The 22,926-nt window shown below is 33.5% G+C and overlaps 1 protein-coding gene across 2 annotated transcripts in view; it reads right to left on the bottom strand.

Annotated features, from left to right (window-relative positions):
- Nucleotides 1–22,926, bottom strand: part of LOC111510853 (phosphatidylinositol-binding clathrin assembly protein LAP) — a 131,369-nt gene that overhangs the window by 70,287 nt on the left and 38,156 nt on the right. For both annotated transcript variants that reach the window (XM_074181900.1, XM_074181901.1), the window contains exon 2: nucleotides 770–912. In XM_074181900.1, coding sequence (XP_074038001.1) covers nucleotides 770–912 — 143 coding nt within the window. The remainder of the gene's footprint in view (nucleotides 1–769; nucleotides 913–22,926) is intronic.

The raw sequence follows: 22,926 nt of genomic DNA, 5'->3' as shown, positions 1-22,926 counted from the left end.
ATTACACCAAAGGTTCCAAACAGTGCATCACAAGTCTATATCTATTATTGTTCATAATAAAACTTACTTCAAAATTGAATAATTATGTTTTCTTTATTGTTATTTGGCCAAAAAAAATCGTTATAAAAATACTTTTATCACTAGTGTTAAAAATAATTTTAACACGCTTCTTTGTAAACATCATCTTTTAATACTCTTGACAACCATTAAAAATGTCACTTTTAATGACAGTTGTACAAAAATGAAATATTTTTGGAGAGATTATTTTTTTTTGGAAAAGAAACCTTGAAGGCTGTGAAACTTCCAAAGAAAGGAATAAATAAATTGAATATAAAAAATAAGCCCGAGACAGGTGCTTACTTTCATTATCAGAGGTTTAGATTGTAATGTAATACGATTTAGTGAAAACAGAGTAATGTCAACGACAACCAAGAACTTGACATTGTGAGAATAGGCTATATGGGAGTCTCCTCCCTAGAAATAGGATCGATGTTTTCATTATGGATATACCGCTACTGAAAGGTTGTTTTTATGAGTACTCGTAGGAAAATAATGTTCTCTACCTGAAGTTAAATCGAATGTGGTAAATCTATTAATGATTTTTTAGTTAAAACCTGGCACATTTTGTAACTGATTGGTGTGAAAAAATTGAAAGTTATTTTCATAAATTATTCAATTTTTCTTTCATAACTCGTCAACAGATTGACAATTTGAACAAAGAGTACTATAAATAATTGATATCGAATTACGACATGATCTGTATACTCACTTCATTTCCATAACACATCATATGATGGACTGTGACTAAGGCTTTATATACAACTATCCAGTTTGTGTTTTGTGATCTTTCAATCAACAAATTTGCTAGCTGTGGGATTGATACGTTGGGTTCGTTAGTACAATGCACCAAATCTGAAACAAAAAAGACAATCATACTTAATTTAGAGTGTCCGAAGAAGCCATTGTATGGCAATACAGTGTTTTTGAATACAGTAGCTAACTGATAGCAAAGATGGATTGAGTGTAAATTTCACCTCTCTTTTACATACGATACAAGGTCTCTTTGCTGGTAACTACAAATATTTATTTCAAAGTATAACTCATTTTGTAATTAACTGTGTTTGAATCAATAGAAGTTACAACCTGGAAGATGAGATTCTGTTCAGAATCGAAACCGTTTGATATTTCTTTGACCGTATGTGGTATGAGGGTTCGCTGGCAAACTTCGATGCTGTGGCTTGTCGGATCACTTTTGTGTATGGCTCTTCAACTTCCTGAAAAAACGTTCCCTGCAAGTGGCCATCGATGGATATCTCTCTAATACTTTCACAATAACCCTCTTTTTATTGTATATCAACGACTTATTGGAAAAAACCGAGAATCCAATATATTGCTTTGCTGATGACAGCATATTTATCTTGTCATTCCATTTGGATTCCAGGACATCGGCTACGGAGGAACATTTTCACCGGCAGCAGGAGGTTGCATATCTTAATGAGGATCTAGAAGTGATTTCGATTTGGGGTGAAAGGAACCAGGTCCAATTCAATGCCACAAAAACCCATGCATCGGTTTTCTCCAAGAAGGTAAATATCTCCGAACCGGATATAATAATTTCAGGTCAGACAATTCTGATTTCTGCTTCGATAAGTTTGGGGGGATTAAAATGGACACCAATATGTCTTGGCACAATCATGTCGCTGCAATTGCAATGGCTTCTTCTCAAAAGCTTGAACACTGTTCTGAACTAGAAAACTGTACACACCTCAGCAACTTTTAATGCTTCATAAAGCTCAGATCAGACCTTATTTGGAGTATTGTTCTCATGTGTGGAGCTCTGCCCCAATCATACCCTGAAGTTGCAGGATTCGATCCAGAAAAGACCATTCGCCTCATTGGAGACGCGAACATTAGCAACCTTGATAGCCTGGAACATTGAAGAAAGGTAGGAGATTTGCCTCTCTTCTATAGATACTTTTACTGAAAGTGTTCAAATGACTTTACACATTTGACTCCACCATTTGTCCATAAAAAACAATTTGAGATAAAATGAAGTACGAAGTGTTTCACCAATTTCAAAAAAAAACAAAACTACAATTTAACTTCATCAGAGATTAAATTTCTAATAACGAAATCATACGGACTGTTGGTGATGTGATGGTTGAAAGTAAGCCGTGAACTAAATGCAATTCATAATATAACAATATAAATTTTATTAAAACAACGATAAAAATAAAATACAAACAACAATAAAAATTAATTGGCGCTCCGGGGCGACTTCATTGATTCCAGTGGCGCATTTGCTTTTTCAGTACAAGAAAACCCGGCACCACATCATCTGAAGATCTTGATCTAACAATGTCCTCTCTCTTATAAAACGAAATGTAGGGTGTCTCCAGAGGCTCCAATAAATTCAATGTATCGCCAGAACACTTCGTGACACTACTATCGTCAAACTTAAACCAGTCCGTTTCGTCTTTGACCAAGGCGTAATAATGACCAAATTCAACGCCAGAACCACAGTGAACAATGACTGCATGAATATTATAATAGTGGTCTGCTAGGTTGAAATGTTCATCTATTTCGAACCTTCCAAAGAGTTTATTGCTTCCGTTAGGGGTTGAGTCTTGTTTGAAGATCATCAGTGTTATTATTAGATTGACAAATTATTTTAAATAATTAGTGGATTTCAATATTACATGATTGATCGTAGAAGACTTCGAAGAGTACTACAAAATATTGTTACGGACTATCGCTGTCACTAATTTTCTATTAATATGTAGGTTATCAATAAAAAATACAAAAGTAACCGGTTTATTAATATTTATAACTTTAGCAACATAAATAACAACTCAACACTATACTTCAATCACATTTTGTAATTATCGCACTTATTTCTCTATAGCTTTCTTTGCTTTCGAACTAATCCGTGCTATAATCCGAAATCTGTCGGTCGATACTTACCTACACATAAATTCTCAAATGTTTAGGAACCATAGATTGTAAATATTTTACTTTGTTGACTTCAGTTCTATAGAACGACGCGACGTTTAATTTATTAATTTCACTTATAAGATTTTACAATATATTTGAGGTGAGATGTAAATTAGTAATTAATTATTTTTAATATAAGTATATTACAGCTTAATGACAATGTACAAGTTACAAAAAAAAATACTATAATTTTTAGATTGTATCGATTTCTTTAAAATTGTTATTCACTTATATGTATAATTTATTAGTCTTTGAATAAATAAAGGATTTATATATATATATATATATATATATATATATATATATATATATATATATATATTTGACTTTTTTAATAAATCTTGCACTGTTTTCCATTCACATCTCAACAGACAACATAACAAATTATTTTACCGAACACAAAGCTAGCTTTGCAGCTGATCGCCTTGGGAAGTCTTGTTTACCCTTGATTTTCGAGGATCGAGTTTTCTATCGTTCCTGTAGATGGTGTCTTCGTACGGAGAGATATCATCATCTTTGCATCATTTATTTGGCATAAAATATCGAAAAACAGTCCTATATAACATTTCTTGCACAAAGTCGAACACTCTTCTCTAGCATATCGTTCACTTGTTTCCAGTGGAATGCAAACAACCAAGTGCTTCTTTTTATCAAAGCGGATATTCTGTTCGATGTAACTGACATTGAGGATGTTGACATTTCACAGTGCCTTTCGGAGTTATGTCAAAAGTTTTTCCATAATCTCTCTTGTGAATTCCGATTGCGGTAGAGTTCTTCTATATTTTTTGTGGATTTGCCATGCATTGTACAGAGAAGGGAAACCACCACCATTTTCCTCTCAGATTCTTACTAATAAGCTACCCGGAAATATTTTTATTGATAAAATCCGTCCTTTCTTTCGATGGATCTCATTTTCTTATTCTATAATTTGAATAACTACCATTCGTTGACTTCATATTATATATAGACTTTTTCAAAACTAAATCAAGTTTACTTTGATTGCGATCGAGGTGGTGTGTTTCTCATAGTCCGAAATGCAATCAACAATTCCATGACTGCTCAGTAGTTTTATTTCATCAGTAACCTGAAGTGTACCAGATAAATTGACAAATAGAGCCTCCTATCTTCGTTCCTAGAGTCTTCATCTTCAGAACAGAGCGTCAATGGATTCAATCAATTTTTCATCACGCTGGTTGCCACATCTTCAGTTCAAGTGTTATAACCTATAATTCTATGATGGCACCAATAATACAACAATAACATCGTTATTCCAATAAAAACACCTAATAAAACGAATCATTTGCGAAATATTTGTATTATACTCATTCAGACGTTGGGTTCATAGCACTTTCATGAACAGTCAAAACTCGAATAAATAGGGATAAAAAGGGATACCTGATAAATTTCTATATATTCCAGAGATTATCCATGGCTCTATCTGCCAGTACCAACTGAGACGAAACGGCCAAATATAAAAACCTCTTTAAACTTATTTCTGGCAGAAAAGCAATAATTGTCTGAGACTGACGAACAATGATACACAAAACGTCAGGCATATAATCCTGTAATTTTTTGCTTATTTCTATTTTATTGTACCTAATTTCATTTCCAAAGTTAATTGTTATTTTCAGCTATTCATTTTAATTTCCAATTTCATTTGTTCTTTCAGGAATTTCAAATACAATATATCATATTAGACAATGGAAGTCCAAACTAATGAAATTTACCACGGAACATTGTCAACCATATTCAAACAAACTACTAATTGATAATTCAATGAATTATGACTATTCATAATACCATACACGGTAATGTACAGGTCAGGTTCAAGAGAACTTCATTTCAAAAGTTAATTGTTATTTTCAGCTATTCATTTTGATTTCCAATTTCATTTGTTGTTTCAGGAATTTCAAATAATATATCATATTAGACAATGGAAGTCCAAACTGATGAAATTTACCATGGAACATTGTCAACCACATTCAAACAAACTACTAATTGATAATTCAATGAATTATGACTATTCATAATACCATACACGGTAATGTACAGGTCAGGTTCAAGAGAACTTCGACAGAAAGAAAGAGAGAACATATCTATCAAAGATTTGGCACACACCATTGAAAAGCGCCAAAACGAAGCGAAGTCATCCAAATCGCGCGAGAAGTATGCGCGAACCAGCCATTAGTGAAAGTGCATGGAAAATCAACAGTATAAATGTGCAGTATTTTTGTGTTTTTCTGGAGTATTCTTTAATTGTGAATCATGTAGTAAAATATTAAAAAAATCACAGATACAAAAGTACATTTCTACATTTGAAATATTCAGCGTTGTTAAATTCCATGGATTTAAAGACAATTCCCAATCAATACTCACATTTCAATGAGTAAATTATCCATTTGCGAGAGAGGATGGCTTAGAAAACAAAAATGACAAATTGGAACTTCTAAAGCATGCAGCCAATTGCCGATATAAATCGAATTCTAATTTTAGATCTGTGTCGCAAGAGAAGAGTAATTAGTGATTTATAGAACGGGATTTTAAAAATGCAATTATTTCACGAAACGTGCCAACGGAAAATCGACATCAAGCGATACATTTTACTTGGGGATATATCTAAATTTATATATCATATAAATATGATAGGGTCAAGGGTCAACACATTTATAACGTAAAATTATTTTTTCGAACTAGCATTCATTATATGAATTTTGTGAGCTAAGAGACAATTGCTGCTATAGGTAGGTATACGTGGATTTGTAATGCACACTTTGGAACCTTTGGTTGTATTGAAAAAATATTAGAACTCGTTGTTTATAATCAACTCATTGAATATCTAGAAAATAATGATATTTTACTGAAATATCAGTCAGGTTTCAGAAAACACCATTCATGTGAGTCTGCATTACAAGTCACAATATCAAAATGGAAAGAATCAATAAGGGACATTATATCATAACCGTATTTTTAGATCTTAAAAGAGCTTTTGAGACAATTGGTGGCCACATATTACAAAATAAACTGCAAAGTATTGGTATCAGGGAAACTGTTTTGTTATGGCTGACTGATTATCTATCACAACGCAAACAGGTAACCAAAATGAAGGATTCAGTGTCATCATCTCGCGATGTCATTTTAGGGGTACCTCAGGGGAGTGTTTTGGGACCTATATTATTTTTAATCTACCTGAATGATATAGATACCATCCATGGTTGTGATTTCATGATCCATTTTGCAGACGACACTTTGTTATCAATTTCAGGAGATAATATAGAAACAGTAGCTGATTAAATGAATAATGAACTAAGAAATGTTTTCAAGTACATGAATAGGAATATATTAAAACTCAACACCCCCAAAATAAAATATATGATCTTATCAACTGGTTATAAGCTATCACTCATCAACAATTTAACATAAGATTACAAATTGCAGGTGATGTAATAGAGTTCGTAAGTGAATTCAAATACTTAGGTTTCATGGTGGATTATCGTTTATCTCTTCATGCTCAAATTACTAAAAAATATATTTTATCTCAAGAATTTCATCTCAGCTTTCGATGTACTCAAAAATTACATTATATAATTGTATAATCCAAGCCCATTTTCATTATTGTACTAGTCTGTTATACTCATTTGACCAAAATAAGGTATCGGCTTTACAAAAGTTACAGAATCGTGGAATGGGGATTATTTTACAAGTGAATAGGTATTCTAGTAGGTATATCAAACATGTTAAATACATTGCAGTGGCTGTCTGTTTCCCAGAGACTGTACGAGTTAGCAATGATATTCATTTTCAAACTAACACATAACTTGCTTCTAACTTATTTTGAAAATTTCTGTATATATAAATATCAAATCCATAACCACTAAACAAGAGCGAGTAGCTCCCAAAAATTCCACCTTCCTCGAACTAATTTCACTAGTACGATGAAGTCTTTATTTTATAAAGGTTTGTTTGAGTATAACAAACTCTCACTTTCGTTGAAAGATTCAATGAATCTTTTCCAATAAAAAAAACTCATGAATTATATAAAATATCATACTTGATTTTCTTTTTTCTGTTTGGTAATATATTCATTATGTATATCCTCATGTTGAAACCATTCTGGAATCATTGAAAATGGTTTTTATTTTATTTTTCTTCTATCATATCATCATTTTTGTTATTTATGTCATTCATTTATATATTTTCAAAATAATGTATGCATATAAGGATGTCCTAAAGCAATCAACAAATATTATTAGTAATAAATATTACTGGAGTTTTATCCCAACACCAAACCGTTATTTCACCACCTCGCCTCGTGAATATTACTGGAGTTTTTTCCCAACACCAAATCGTTATTTTTAACACCTCCACACGTGTTTCGATCACCAAGTGATCATCTTCAAGAGGAAGATTAAACTGTTTAATATTCCTCTTGAAGATGATCACTTGGTGATCGAAACACGTGTCGAGGTGTAAAAAATAACGATTTGGTGTCGAGAAAAAACTCCAGTAATATTCATTACTACACCAAAACAGAGCAGTGCATCATAAGTACCTCGACACGTGTTTCGATCACCAAGTGATCATCTTCAAGAGAAAGATTAAACTGCTTTTTTAAACAGTTTTTTCGGTGGGTAGCCAGGCGGTTCGACGTGGGTGCTTTGTTGACTCACTCGAATTGACTGCCGTGTTGATCGGTGGTTCAATCCCTAGTCTGAACGATCGATTTTCACTTGCTATCGTCCAACCCGTGTTAGGAATCACATACTCGCACAAGTTTCGACTTCTGAGGGTTGTCGTTTCTTGGGTTTGAACCTTAGGTACGTCCAAGTTTTCGAAATACGTCGTTGATTTATAATATTTGATAAGTGATAGTAAGCTATGAATAATATCTCTTCTTTCCTTGACGATATTTTTCTCCTACACTGAATTGTGAGGCCTCAAATTGCTTTTCATGATGTTGACGAAACTTGTCTGGTCTCACACACAGCATCGGAAGAGGCAACTTCCAAGATTTCTAATGAAATATTCATTTTTTGTACCAGAAACTTCAGACACAGCAACTGAGTAACTCAGTATAAGAAGGAGCCATGGTGATATGGCACACTTCCAAGGAGTTCGTATTATGGTCCACATGTGACGGTATAATTTAGAACAACTTTTTAGCATAACCCCTTCTCTTACTTAGGTACTCAATTTATGATGAATTGAACAGACGCAACTCATTTATCCGATTCTATAAAAAGAACGGAATCTAGACATCTAGATGCCTAGGATATTGTCATGTCATTGAATATTATGCAACTATTCACGTCAGATCGTCACTGATTAAAACAGTAAAGTTGCTGCTCATGTGATTTTTTTTATTTTATGAAATTTTATATGAAAGTTATTGCCTTGAAAATGCATCTACTTGTCATAATGCAGTATACTGCCCATATCAAATGATCCATCCACCAGACCGGAGACCCAAATATCGTAAGCAACCTTTCTAGCTAGGAACATATAAGGGGGGGTTGCGGACTTGACTATTTCCCTTAGATACTGTTACTGTTCGACTGGCATATATATACAAATATAATAAGAAAGGGGCAAACTACAGCTGCCCATCGCGTAAAGTTCCATCTCGAATCACATTTTTGAATAACTCATACATTAGAAATGTAGGTTTTCACGACTGATGTCAATGTTTTGATTGGCTTCCGGAAAAGAACTTCAGAACTTCCTAAATCATCTGAATAGCTTTCATCCAAAAATCCAGTTCATCATGAAATTAGAAGAAAACCTCCAAATCACATTCTCTAATGTTTAACTAATCAAAGAAGGTAATCAACTAGGTCATAAGGTGTCCAGGAAGAAAAAACACACAGATCGATAATAATAATAATAATAATTGCACATTTATTTTCCCAAAGATGATACAACATATAGGAATAGTGACTTATAATCTAAAGAATACAAAATTCATCCAATGTATAAAACGCATTGTCGAGTAAATATGTTCTCAAGCGAGTTTTAAAAATAGAAATATTAGCCGAACTAACTATTTCTTTAGACAGTTTATTAAAAATCTTCAAACTCAAATATTCAGAAGATTTCGAAGATACAACATACTCGTATTTACAGTACGGAATGTGGAAATCAGCTCGAATTCTCCAGTTATCACCCGAAGACGATTATGGATACTATCAATCAAAACGTCGTGACGTAACTTGGTTTGAAATCATTTAATTTTTAATTTTCATTTCTTGTTAATAATATTTTTTAATTTTTTTAATTTTCAGCTCGTATTAATATTTCTTTTTTTTTGGTTTTTTTGGTTGTTGCTTGTATGTTATTTCTTTGTAATTTCAGTTTTTGCTTGATTAAACTGTTATTTTTCGTTTAATCTTTTTTAATTTTTTACAGATTTTTACAGGGATTTCAAATCAATTTATATTATATTAGAAAATGGGAGTCCGAACTGATGAAACACGCAATTCCTCGTATTATAACTATAGACTTGTTGGATTCTAGTAAACTTATTCTTATTTGTGTATATGTATACACACATTTCTAAAATGAAAATTCATGTCATTATTAAATTTTTTTATTCTTTTGATTCTTTAAAAGTCGGTTTATAGGATGGTTTGCTTGGGGTATCGCAAATAATTTTTAAAATGCGTGTTTGTGCAATAGATACGTCTGAGGCTCGAGTGGAAACGCCCCAGAAACATAATATATACCATATCGTAATCGGGAGGCTACTTGTGCATGATATAATACGAATAATTGTTCACGTAACAAAATGTTCGGATTTCGGAACATAAAACATAATGAGTTCAATTTTGAGATCAAGTTGGTACAATGTTTTTTTCAGTTTAAACCAGCGTCTATAGTAATTCCAAGAAATTTAACTGATAAAGTAGGCGCAACTAAGATTTCATCAGTTTTATTGTTACATTTTCACATTGTTTTTGGTAGTTGTGGAATCGAATTATATTTGTCTTATTACTATTGAAATAGTAATAAGACAAATATATAATAAATATATATAAATATATATATATAACGTTTGTTACAAAGTATTTTCACATTTGTCAAAGACTTAATATATTGGTGGCATCTGCATAACCAATAAAGCTGGCAGAAGATTCGATATTATTCATGTCATTCGGGAAGAATAAAAATAAAATTGGCCCCAAAACAGAGCCTTGGGAACGCCCATTGAGATATTTTGATATGCAGATTTAGTGGAAGATATACTAACCAACTGTTTGCTGTAGATCAAGAAACTCCGTATCCAGTTGAGTGAAACTCCACGAATACCATGTTCGTGCGATACCTACATAATGGATCCAACCATCATCCCATCATCGAAAACAGAAACGAACCGTCATCAACGCCCTGGTGAACAGAGGTTTGAGAATTTGTGAAGAAAGGTACGGCGATGACGACATAAAACACCTAACAACTGTGTTACAAGCGAACGGCTACGACAGAAAACACATAATCCTCGCTACGCGTCCAAGGGAGAAGATGAAAACCAGTGAGGACCAACTCTATCTGACATAGGTGTCACCAACCGAATCTGGAATATTTTAAAGAAGGAGAAAATTAACACCGTCTTCAAACCAAGGAAGAAAATATCGGATTATCTGAGATCAGCAAAAGACAGCAGAGACCCACTCAAATCAACGGGAGTTTACAAGATTCCATGTAAGTGTGGTAAAGTCTATATCGGTCAGACAAAAAGAAGTATTGGTACTCGCCTAGTTGACCACAAGCGGAGTTGCCGATTGGGGTAGACCAAGAAGTCTGCAGACGCTGATCATGCACTGTCCGACGAGGAACACAAAATCCTGTTCGGAAATACCGAGAGGTTAGCAACGTCGAATCATTATTCAACAAGAATGTATTTAGAAGCCATAGAAATACACATATCTACTAAAAGATCTGGCACACAGAACTGAAAAGCGCCAAAACGAAGCCAAGTCCGAAGCCCGTCATTGGTGAAAGTGCGTGGAAAATCAGCAGTAAAAATGACGCGGCAGAAATGAGAACTTCAGGTTCAGTTGATATGTCAAGAAGAGTACTTCGACCACGCCACTGAAGATGAGTGCCGCAGTTGCAGCTGAAACATTTGGAGATTATAACCAAAGAAGACCATGGCAAAACCCGGAAGCCACTCAAAACAACTTGTGTACCTAGTAAACTTCCCAAGGCGGTTTTTCCAAATAAATATAATCTACTGCGCTTCAAATCGTAATGCAGCTTCCAAAATGTTTCAAGGGTTTTTCTGTAAGACTTATACAAATCCATGAAAAATGGACTTCAGTTTTTCATCATTCATCAAATAGACATATTGCCAAAAAATGACCAGTTTTTTCGTGTGCATATAACCTGCTTCGCCTGCCAAACATATTTTTTCCAATTTTCAACGAACTAGGATATCAGTTCAAATGATACAGACAAACAAGGTTTCGTATGACTAAAGTATATCAATTAACTGTTCAAATGGAATGTGGAGTGAACATAATCTTCAGAGAATACGCCTACGTTTTATGGTGATAGACACCATTCTGGGCGTTTTTGTTTGGTTGTTTGGTATTATCATCAAATTATCATACGAGTAGGCTTCAAACATTTCATATTTATCTTGTTTATGTTATGAAAACAAAGTTAGAAGCTGCTATCACGAAAGTGATATGGGTATATTTTGTTACATGTTCAATCTATGGACTTGCTGCATAACACAATGTTAATGTGAACACAGCAATGATTGGAAATTATTCGAAGAATAAGTTCAGCTAATCACCATTTTTTAAAATTTAGAGTACGCTTAGAAAGTAACATATACCTTTTATTAAATGCCGTGAATGTTAAACACAAGTAGTTTTTGATCACATTGATCAACTCAAAAGAGACAACGTGCCACCATCCAAATATACCCGTCAACGGAAATGAATAGCCATCTTAGTAATCGACCTTCTTATTATATAACTAATTCCAACCCACACCTTTATACTTTTTAAAGAAGATTATGTACGGTAAAAAAACAAAAGCTTTTAAAGTATATCATGTGGACTGCAGAAGCATACAACCCATTCAGTTTATTTTTTCATCGATTTGAAAAAGTAACTTCACTAAAATCATTATGAAAATTCAATGTAAATTAAGCACTGTTCAACAATCTTCTCTGAAGAAGTTTCATGAAAGGTAGAACTGAAGAGTGTTTCAGTTCTGGTGTTTGAGAACAATGCTTGTTTTGGATTTATTCAACGCCAAGAGATTCCAGTTCTGTCTCCTCTGTTATGATATCTTTTAGTGGACGAGTTACTACGTCTTCTGGAACATGAAGAATATAAAGTACAGGACTTTGCAGTACGAATAGTGTCCTTTCCAGATTTTCCAAGGTCGTAGTACAAACACATCATTTCAATCTACTATTGAAGTGCATGAACCCCTTTTATAAAAAAAAAAGTTAATGAACGAAATGATAACTTTAGTTCAAACAGGGCGAAAATAAAAACTCGTTATGAAACTAATCTGACACGTCACTATTTTAGAATAATTTTGAGATAACCATCAAATCTTCAGCAGTGACTAGGTGATAAAATTTAGGACTATATTGTGTACTTAACCAAGAAATTTCCCGTTTGTTATTTCTGTTTTCATTATTATCATGTAATATTTCTGTTTGAACAACTCAAATAAAGAAATGTTGTTCTAGTTTCAAACTTAATAAAGACTTTAAAAAATACTTCATTTTTTCATTGCTTATCGTTATGACATCAACAACGTTACAGGGTTGGATACAGACTATTATTTTCACTTGAAATTTTTGATATGAGAGTTGTAGTGGGGTGGTGGCTGATAAGGGATTATTTTTACGTAGAAATGTGTGCTTCTGAACACTTGAGTTGAAGTGTTACAAGATTTTTCACAGTTCCAATATCAAATGACTTATTCATTGTAGCTAGTTTCAACTGGAATTCCTTTGGATTTTCATTACCTCATTACCTGTTATATTTCAAGTTCCTCCCAACTGTTTTCGCCTTCAGAATTTGTTAAAATATTGACTTAAAATATGTTTAAAATATATTTTTTCCGTTAACCAGTTATCACACCCCTACGAATGACAACCCTCAGAAGTCGAAACTTGTGCGAGCTAAGGACTAACGAGGTCTTACCTTTTAACGTGTGATTTGTTGCAAATGCAATGAGGGCAGTGCAAAAGTGTAATTACAATAAGCCTGAGTAACTTTCAGACGTTATATTGAATATATCAAAAAATAATATATCTATAAACTTTTATCTGACAGTAATTCATTTACATAAAAATTAAACAATAATTGAAAATGAATGATTGATGTACAATACAGGCTGTGTTGCATTTTCAATTACCAACATGATTCCTAACACGGGTTGGACGATAGCAAGTGAAAATCGAGCGTTCAGCCTGGGACTTGAACCATCGACTCACACATGGGCCGATTGACTGAGTGAACAAAGCACCCACGTCGAACCACCCGGCTACCGACCAGGCTGTTCGATTTATATAATTAAAACTGAACAAGTCTCTGTGCTATTCTAAACCGGGATTTTCATCTGAGAGTCAGGAATTTCTCGTTTTATGAAGAAGCGATGTCAAAAACAAAATATACTACCGATACCGGTATAAATATACCAACATCACGATTCCACCTTGAACCGGAATGAACCCAAATACCGAATGGAAAAGGCAAACTCATATAATATAAAATTTCGAACACACTGTAATCTAAATATTGCTCAGAGACATTTGTTTCTCCGTGTAATTTCCAGAGTATTCTCAAAATAAACAATAAGTTCATTTCCGGGACACGTTTATGGGGACTTCAGTCTTTTACATGTCTATTTCAACTTCTCAACGTAGTATTACAGTATAGTTCAGGTCCTGATGGCGCCAACTTTGTTGGTGAAAAGAACGACTAATAATTTTTGGGAAGGAAGTTTTTGGCCTTCTGGCCTTCTATTTCTCCATCTTGATACAAAAAATGTGAGAATCTTCCAAAGAAATAAAGGAAGCAATCAATTTTAAAAAATTAACTCTATACAAAGATGTGTAGATCATGCAAAGAAGTAACTTTTATTGTATATCAACGACTTATTGGAAAAAACCAAGAATCAATATATTGCTTTGCTGACGACTTCAAATTTGTATCAGCATTACATTTGGATTCCAGGACATCGGCTGCGAATCCACACATCTTCACTTGGCAGCAGGAGCTTGAATATCTTGATGATGATCTGGAAGTACATAATTTCGAATTGGAGTGAAAGTAACCAGGTTCAATTCAACGCCACAAAAATCCAGACATCGGTTTTTTCAAAAAGATAAATATCTCCGAACCGGATATAATAATGTCAGACAATTCCGCTTTCTGCTTCGGTAAGTTTGTTGGGGGTTGAAATGAACACCAATATGTCTTGGCACAATCATGTCGTTGGAATTGAAAAGGCTGCTTCTGAAAAGCTTGGAACACTGTTCCGAACCATAAAACTGCGCACACCTCAGAAACTATTTTTTTGATTGATACAAAATTAGTTCTTGATATCTGAAATCGCCACCCCGAAAACACTAATCAATAGACAAAAGTTGACATGGCACAAATAGTGTTCCCTCATGTAACCAGTGTTGAAAGAAAATTTCATTGGAAACGGTTTTTTTTCCAAGGAGAGAACACAAACACTACAGGAAAATCCTTAAGGCGCTATTAGAGTGGCGCCTGTGTGAAATTAGTGAATCACATTGGATTTGAATCGCTAGAGATTAAATTCATTTGGAAAAACGTTCTCAGGAAGTGTATTCCACATGAACGCCGTTCTCATGAAAGAATTCTTAAACAGTGAAGTTTGAGGTGTTCTGAGTTGAACCTCAAAACGATGAGCAGCCACATTCCGTTGCGTATTTCTGATTTGTATCGCTCTTGTGCCAATCAATTGTGCCAAGTCACTTGAAAACTCCCCGTGAAAGTATATATAGAAGAGAGACAAATCTTCAACCTTTCTTCGATATTCCAGACTGTTCCGGATTGCAAGTGATGTTCGCGAATCCAATAAGGCGGATGTTTCTTTTCTGGAAGGAATTCGGCAGTTTCATATATGAGAACAATACTCCAAAGAAGGTCTGATCTGAACTTATAAAGCATCAAAAGTTGTTGAGGTGTGTACAGTTTTCTGGTTCGGTACAGTGTTCCAAGCTTTTGAGAGGCAGCCTTTGCAATTTCAGCTAGCTCTGCTAACTTGATATCAAGTTAGCAGGATCACCTATTAAAAAATGATACGCAACAATTGTTTTATCTTCATAAACGATTGATTGTCGTTCGCCAATATATTGTTCATTGTGAAAAAAAATTAAGCTTAATATAAAATTACATTCTTAACTGGGAGTACCTTATAATTTTAACTTCTTAATATCAATTTTATCAATAGAGATACACACGACAAATTCATTCTGAACTATTGACAATTGAATAATACCTTTATAACACCAAAAATGCTAAAATTTGGAGGAAAATGAAAGTGTTTTCACTTTTGAGTTTCATCAAGGAACTGAGCATTGAGCTAACTTTATATCACGTTAGCAAAATCACCCATTAAAATAAAATAAGTAAAAAAATATTGTTTTATGTTAAACGGTTCTATTGAAAAAAAAAAAAGATAATGATGTAGATAATGTACTGAAAACTAAAAAATTATTCGGAAGGTCCAAGGCAGCAGTCATCACACCACTACCACACCACTACGGTATGGATCAGAAAAAGAAATGATAAAATCGTTGGGCGTAGAGTAACCTACGTAAATACTACGCTCAACTAGAAATCCGCTCGGAACGCTAGTAGTTATGTAAGTACATATTTTTGGAATAATGGTAAGATATACTAAAATATCTTGTGTTCCTCATACTCATTTTATGTGGTTAACCAATACTTCGGATAGTCTTTAGATAAATAACTGAGATTTCGAAACCACGATATATTTCCGGATATGAGTCAGTTTCAATACGGAAATAGATTAACGAGCAGAAAACAAAGTCACTAGTTCAATTTATGAGGCTCAGTCTAACCACTGAAAAATGTACGTTCGAGAAATGTTAACAGAAGGTACACGTTAATGTTTATACAAATCGTTTTTTCAGGACTAGGGTAGTCTATTTATAGACACAGTTTATTGTTCATTGAAAAATATATTAAATTATTTGATTTCAGCAATTATGTTCACGGATGGCTAACTCCCTCCATCGTAAACAACAAAAAATGCTTGAAAACAAGTTTTGTTGAATCACTGAAATCATTATTTCGTATAATGTCACTAAGAAAATATAAACCAAGTGTCATAGTTGCGTGTGTGTGCAACTAGCATAACTAGCGTAACGCTAGTTGCGTGTGTGTGCAACTAGCGTAACGCTAGTTGCACACACACCGATTTTGGACGGCCAGTATAAAATCGGCCGATATTTTATTGGTAGCGGGTGCTTGCACACTCACCGGATTTTTATCGGTCAAACAATCAGTTGCTTTGTTGTCGTAATTAGCACGCACTACCAAAATGAAGTTAATGCGTAGTAACTACAATTTCACCGAGCATTCGAGACTGGAATGGCCGGTAAAAAACCGGTGAGTATGCAAGAGTGTATTTAGTCATGTACGCCACTACTTCTCGGTACTGCCGGCGATACAGTGGCAGTGGACGGCTGCTCACCGGTATTTTACCGGCGACGATCACCGGTCGGCATGTGTGCAAGGTCCCGTTCCCACATGTGGTTCACTATTGGAATTTGGACGACCAGTACAAAGTCGGCCGTCTAAAATCGGTGTGTGTGCAACTAGCGTAAGCGAATCCCACAAATTTTCTATAAATACGAGAAAAAGGTCAGGACGACACGCGATATACGAATAAATGGAGTTCCATCGCACCCAGAACAGATATCTGAATCATTCATTGTTATCGAATGTCGTCGCTACACCTTCGACATAAAGTTAGTAATTCAGACAAGCGGATGTTTTCAGGAAGCGCTTATCGACCATTTCAAGGACAATTGCTTGTGCTGTAACTAACAAATATTAAAATATCACAGTAAGTACACTGTACAGTGTATAAACGTACACTGGAAAAAATGATTGAAATTTCCATTGAAATGTTCATTTCGAAAGATGAAAATTACTTTAGTCATACTGAAAATTACTCTCTGTTACGAATTAATCGCATTCGCAGGTGTAATTTTAATAAGCATTTAATTTTTCATTGTAAATTGAATAGTCATCCAATATGGTGGGATGTTCAAAGAATTAAGTGAATGTTAAAATTTCGCGGATACGTACATTCGATTAGCGTGTTCAAACATTTTTCTTTTGTTGGTAGACTCGTCTCGAACATATGTTTAGTTTGTTGATGAGAGGCATAAAAGTTTTTCGTGTTCGGTGATTTTCTGCTATCGAAAAAAATTAATCAGAGTATGCATCGTTTTTGGGTAAAAAATGAAATTAAGTGCTCGGAAACATTTGAAGTGTCGACAGTGGCATACGGTGATTTTACTCCGAGTCGGAAAAATGTTTACAAATGATACAAGCTTTTTACAGAAGGTCGAGAAGATGTGAATATGTTGACAAAGTCAAGAAAATTGTTAGGGAGAATCGTCGAATTACCATTAGAGAAATTGCTGAGGATGTCGGCATGAGCATCGCTCAGGAACTTTTGAATGACATCAAAAGGGTCATAACTGGTGACGAATCATGAGTATATGGTAATGTCATCGAAACCAATATCGTCCCAATGGAAGAGCCCAGGTAAGCCAAGAACAGAAAAAAGCACCCCAAGTTCGACCAAATGTCATGGTTTTGCTCACTGTTTTTTTCGATTACTGTGGCATAGTTCTCACCACATGGTCGTAAGGTCAATACGAAGAAAACGTCCGGTATTGTGGAAAAACAATTTGGCTTTTGCATCACGATAATGCACCCGCTCATTTGTCATTGCTAGTTCGTAATTTTTTGGTCAAAACAACAAATAATGTCTCAGTCACTTTATTCACCAGATTTGCCACCCTGCGACTTTTTCCTGTCCCCATGAAAAGACGGCGTTTTGTGACGATCAAGGAGATGAAAACCAAATCGCTGAGAGAGCTCCAGGACATACCAAAAAGTGCATATCAGAACTGCTTCGAGGATTGGAAAAAACGCTGGCCCAAGTATTATATCTGATAAGGACTACTTTGAAGAGGACAAAACAGAAATTGATTAATAAAGATTTTTGGAAAAAAAAATGAAAATTCATCTCATTTTTTTGCAGAGATGTGCCAAATCATAACGTTTTATTTCATGGAAAAAAAATTCTAAATAAACGATGGATAATTCAGGCGACAGAAATGTATATTGTCGCCGTGTGTTGATCGGAACCACCAACCTTTTTTCTGTTACTTTTTGTATAGAGACGAGCAGTTGAATATTCGAAGTGTATGTCAAGATATTTATGTGTGTTTGTGGGAAATAAGATATAATTTTTTCAAACTAAAATGTTGTCAGTAACATTCAATCTCTCAATAACGCGAATAACCAAAAAAATTGACGAATCGTCTAAAAATAGATGAAAAGGTCAAGGCACAAAATCAAGTTTGTATTATATATGATGAATCATTTGTTGGTTTCGTCTATCATCGTTTCACCTTTGGAGTAAAAACATCAATTCAGGCGAACGGATGTTTGAGGAAAGCGACGATGGAAAATTGCAAGGCCAAACGCTGGCAGTGCGGCAACTCACCCGAATGTTTATTCATCGAAATAGCATTGAATTAACAAAGATGAAGTTATTTTAAAATAATTTCAGGATATTACATACATAAAACTAAGTCATGAATTTAAGTTTACGATGTCAAATGAGAGGCAATTTTTCAGGGATCGTTTTAATACAATTAGCATTGGAGCCTGGAATAATTGAAAATGAACTTTGTGTTGCTCTCATAACAGAGTGGAATAATATAACCCAAAAGTACATTATTCGGTATTCGTGGAATGCATCGGAGAATGGAAGCTAGAAGAGGCAGCACCGATATTGAAAAATTGGTTTATTGTTGATTTTTTCAACCATTATATTATCGCACAATTGTTAATGATTTCATAGCCATTGTAAAGAATAAAGAACAAGCAGTGAAAACGAAATGCTTTATTCAATAATTCATTAGGTATCGGTCAATGTAAAGGATAACTGAACAAGGTAGAACCTACATAAAGTTAGGAAGGCAACTTGCAGTAAAATTATTGAAATATATTTTTTTTATTGTAGAATACTGGTCGAGAATTTGTCATGAAAGAAAAATAATTGTCGCGCATCTCTTTTTTTTATAAGAGGTAGCCCTGCTAACTTGATATAAAGTTAGCACAGCCCCTGTAGTAAAATTTTTAATATAACTGAAATATTAAAACTTTAGTCACTAGTATTTGTCGAGTAATTGTCGTTACCCAATCCATATCAAAAAATTTCCTGAAACGTATTTTTTTGGAAAATATAGCATTTTTTGTGTCATACCTTGTACTATATGGATATTTTAAACCATATGTCAGGCAACACCGCAACAGGCGTATTTGATTTCTTCGTAAATTTTTTAAAAGGATCGCCAGTGAAAAGTGATAACATGAATTTGTAATGTATCTACGTGGAAATTATCGATACATTTTTTGTTTCATCTATTTTTGTAATCCTATAATCATGTCGAATATTTTTTGCAACTAGCAACCTATTGACCAATTGTATCTCTTTCGACAATCGTTTATAAATAAAGATCAATCAAAAACAAAAGTATTGTTCAATTGTTGAAACAGCAGAATTGATACATCGTATGTAGGTATATTAAAGAAGAATTATGAATTTCTCCCAGCAGGCAAAGTGATCTGTTTTTCTGTAAATTATTTATTTTTTACAAAAGACAACTTATTGATCAATTGTCGTATCTCTTTCGACAATTGTTTATGAATGAAAAACAATTGTCGCTCTTCAACATTTTTTTATATAGGTGGCTCAGCTAACTTGATATAAAGTTAGCAGAATCATCCCAGTACAGGTCTGAATAATTCTCAAATGTCGAAATTTTTGTTATTAATATTTGTCGAGTAATTGTCGTATCTCTTTCGACAATTGTTTATGAAGGAACAACAATTGTCGCTCTTCAACTTTTTTTTAAATAGGTGGCTCTGCTAACTTGATATAAAGTTAGCAGGGTCACCCCTGTACAGGTCTCAATAATACTCAAATATCGGAATTTTTGCTATTAATATTTGTCGAGTAATTGTCGTAACGCAATTCATGTGAGAAAACGATAAAAAATGTATTTTTCTGTACGTTATATTTTAAGAATAGTTTGCGCTAGATGGCAACGCCGCAATCAAAATTTCTTATTCGTCCATTATTTTTTCTAGAGATATTCAAAAAGTAAAGTATTGAGGAATTATCGAAATATCAGAATTGATATGTCGTATGTATTCCTGTTGAAAAAGTCGATTAGATTAAAGAGGAACTATGAATTTCCCCCAGCGGGCAACGTGATCCTGTTTTTCTGTTAATTATTTTTCTACAAAAGATACCTTATTGATGAATTGTCGTATCTCTTTCTACAATTGTTTATGAAGGAAAAACAATTGTCGCTCTTTAACTTCAACAAGCATTGAAAATATTCTAAACTCAATAGATCTTTTGCCCACCAAATACATAAAAACTCATACTTATCTTTTGAATTAAAAGAACGAATTAACGTATTGTAAAAAAACAATCCTTGTTGAGTACCTACATTTGTTTTACTTACCTCATCGTTTGTTATTGTAGATGTATATGTAATATGTAATTTATCGTTTTTTGATCTTAAGTTATGTGGAAATATAATGTGCAGAAAAATACATTTATCATTTTTTGACATCAAGTGAGTTCCGACAATTACTCGACAAATATTAATAGCAAAAATTCCGATATTTGAGTATCATTAAGAAGGGGCTAACTTTATATCAAGTTAGCAGAGCCACCTATTTAAAAAAAAGTTGAAGGGCGACAATTGTTTTTTATTCATAAACAATTGTCGAAAGAGATACGATAATTGATTGATAAGTTGTCTTTTGTAAAAAAAAATAATTAACAGAAAAACAGGATCACTTTGTCCGCTGCGAGAAATTCATAATTTCTCTTTAATATAATCGACTTTTTCAACTGGAATACATATACGACATATCAATTCTGATATTTCGACAATTCATCAATACTTTACTCTTTGAATATCTCTAGAAAAAACTAATAATCCAATAAGATATTTTGATTACGGCGTTGCCATCTAGCGCAAACTATTCTTAAAATATAACGTACAGAAAAATACATTTTTTATCGTTTTCTCACATGAATTGCGTTACGACAATTACTCGACAAATATTAATAGCAAAAATTCCGATATTTGAGTATTATTGAGACCTGTACAGGATGACCCTGCTAACTTTATATCAAGTTAGCATAGCCACCTATTTAAAAAAAAGTTGAAGAGCGACAATTGTTTTTCCTTCATAAACAATTGTCGAAAGAGATACGACAATTGATCAATAAGTTGTCTTTTGTAAAAAAAATAATTAACAGATAAACAGATCACTTTGCCGCTAGGAGAAATTCATAATTCTTCTTTAATATACATACATACGATATATCAATTCTGCTGTTTCGACAATTGAACAATACTTTTATTTTTGATTGTTGAAAGAGATACAATTGGTCAATAGGTTGCTAATTGCAAAAAATATTCGACAACAAAAAAATGTATGGATAATTTCCACGTAGATACATTACAAATTTATTTTAGCACTTTTCACTGACGATCCTTTTAAAAAATATATGAAGAAATCAAATACGCCTGTTGCGGTTTTGCCATATGGTTCAAAATATCCTTATAGTAAGGTATGACATGAATATGGATTGGGTTACGACAATTATTCGACAAATACTAGTAATGAAAGTTTTAATAATTTAGTTATATTAAAAATTTTACTACAGGTGCTGTGCTAACTTTGTATCAAGTTAGCAGGATTATCCCTTATAGAAAAAAGGAGATGCGCGACAATTATTTTCTTTCACGACAAATTATCGATAATTATTCGACAATTAAAAAAGTACATTACAAAAATTTTATTGCAAGTTGCCTTGCTAACTTTATGAAGGTCAAAATAGAGCTGCAAAGCAGCAAAAAACATTTCATATAGCGCTTTCATCATTCTGTTATGATGAATTACAAATTGTATTATACACCTTCACATACCATACCCAAGAATAAACAGAACATTGACTTTTTGCGTCATTCCTTATTCAATATTCATCACTAGTACGACGAACAAAGTATATGTACGTCTCGATATTATGGTAGTGACTAACACCATGTTCAACATCTTTCAGTCAGTTAGGGTTAACTCACTTCTTGGAAAGACTATAATCAATCGTGAGAGCAGAGGTGAATCAGCCATCATGCAGTTACTACTGTTAGTTTAAACTGAAAATAAACAAATTGAAATGTTTATACTTCGGAGAACGAGCAAATGAAGCCTAAGTTTCAATTAACCTACTGCAAATATATAAACACAACGATAAAATTGTTAAAAACTTCTAGAGAATCGACAACTACAAGTTGATTTTTTATGAGCATAAAACTGATTAACTTATATGTTTCTCTGATGTTTTCACTCTTCCAAAGGCTGAACAATAATTTTCATGTCTCACATATGCATTTCATAAATATTATATTTTTCATAAAAAAGATACCAATAACTTTTTTAGCCAGATGAATATTTGTGAAAAAAAAACATATTTTTTCAATAATGGAAGTCTAATACTATATGGTCACACGTCTCTTTTTTGAAGGCTTTTTCAGCCAGATGAATATTTGTAAAAAAAAACATATTTTTT

Source organism: Leptinotarsa decemlineata, unplaced genomic scaffold (genome assembly GCF_025532065.1).
Source record: "Leptinotarsa decemlineata unplaced genomic scaffold, Ldec_3_MD MMD2_tig00026317_RagTag_RagTag, whole genome shotgun sequence".
Lineage (NCBI taxonomy): Eukaryota > Metazoa > Arthropoda > Insecta > Coleoptera > Chrysomelidae > Leptinotarsa > Leptinotarsa decemlineata.
This window is presented reverse-complemented; position numbering and strand designations above follow the sequence as displayed.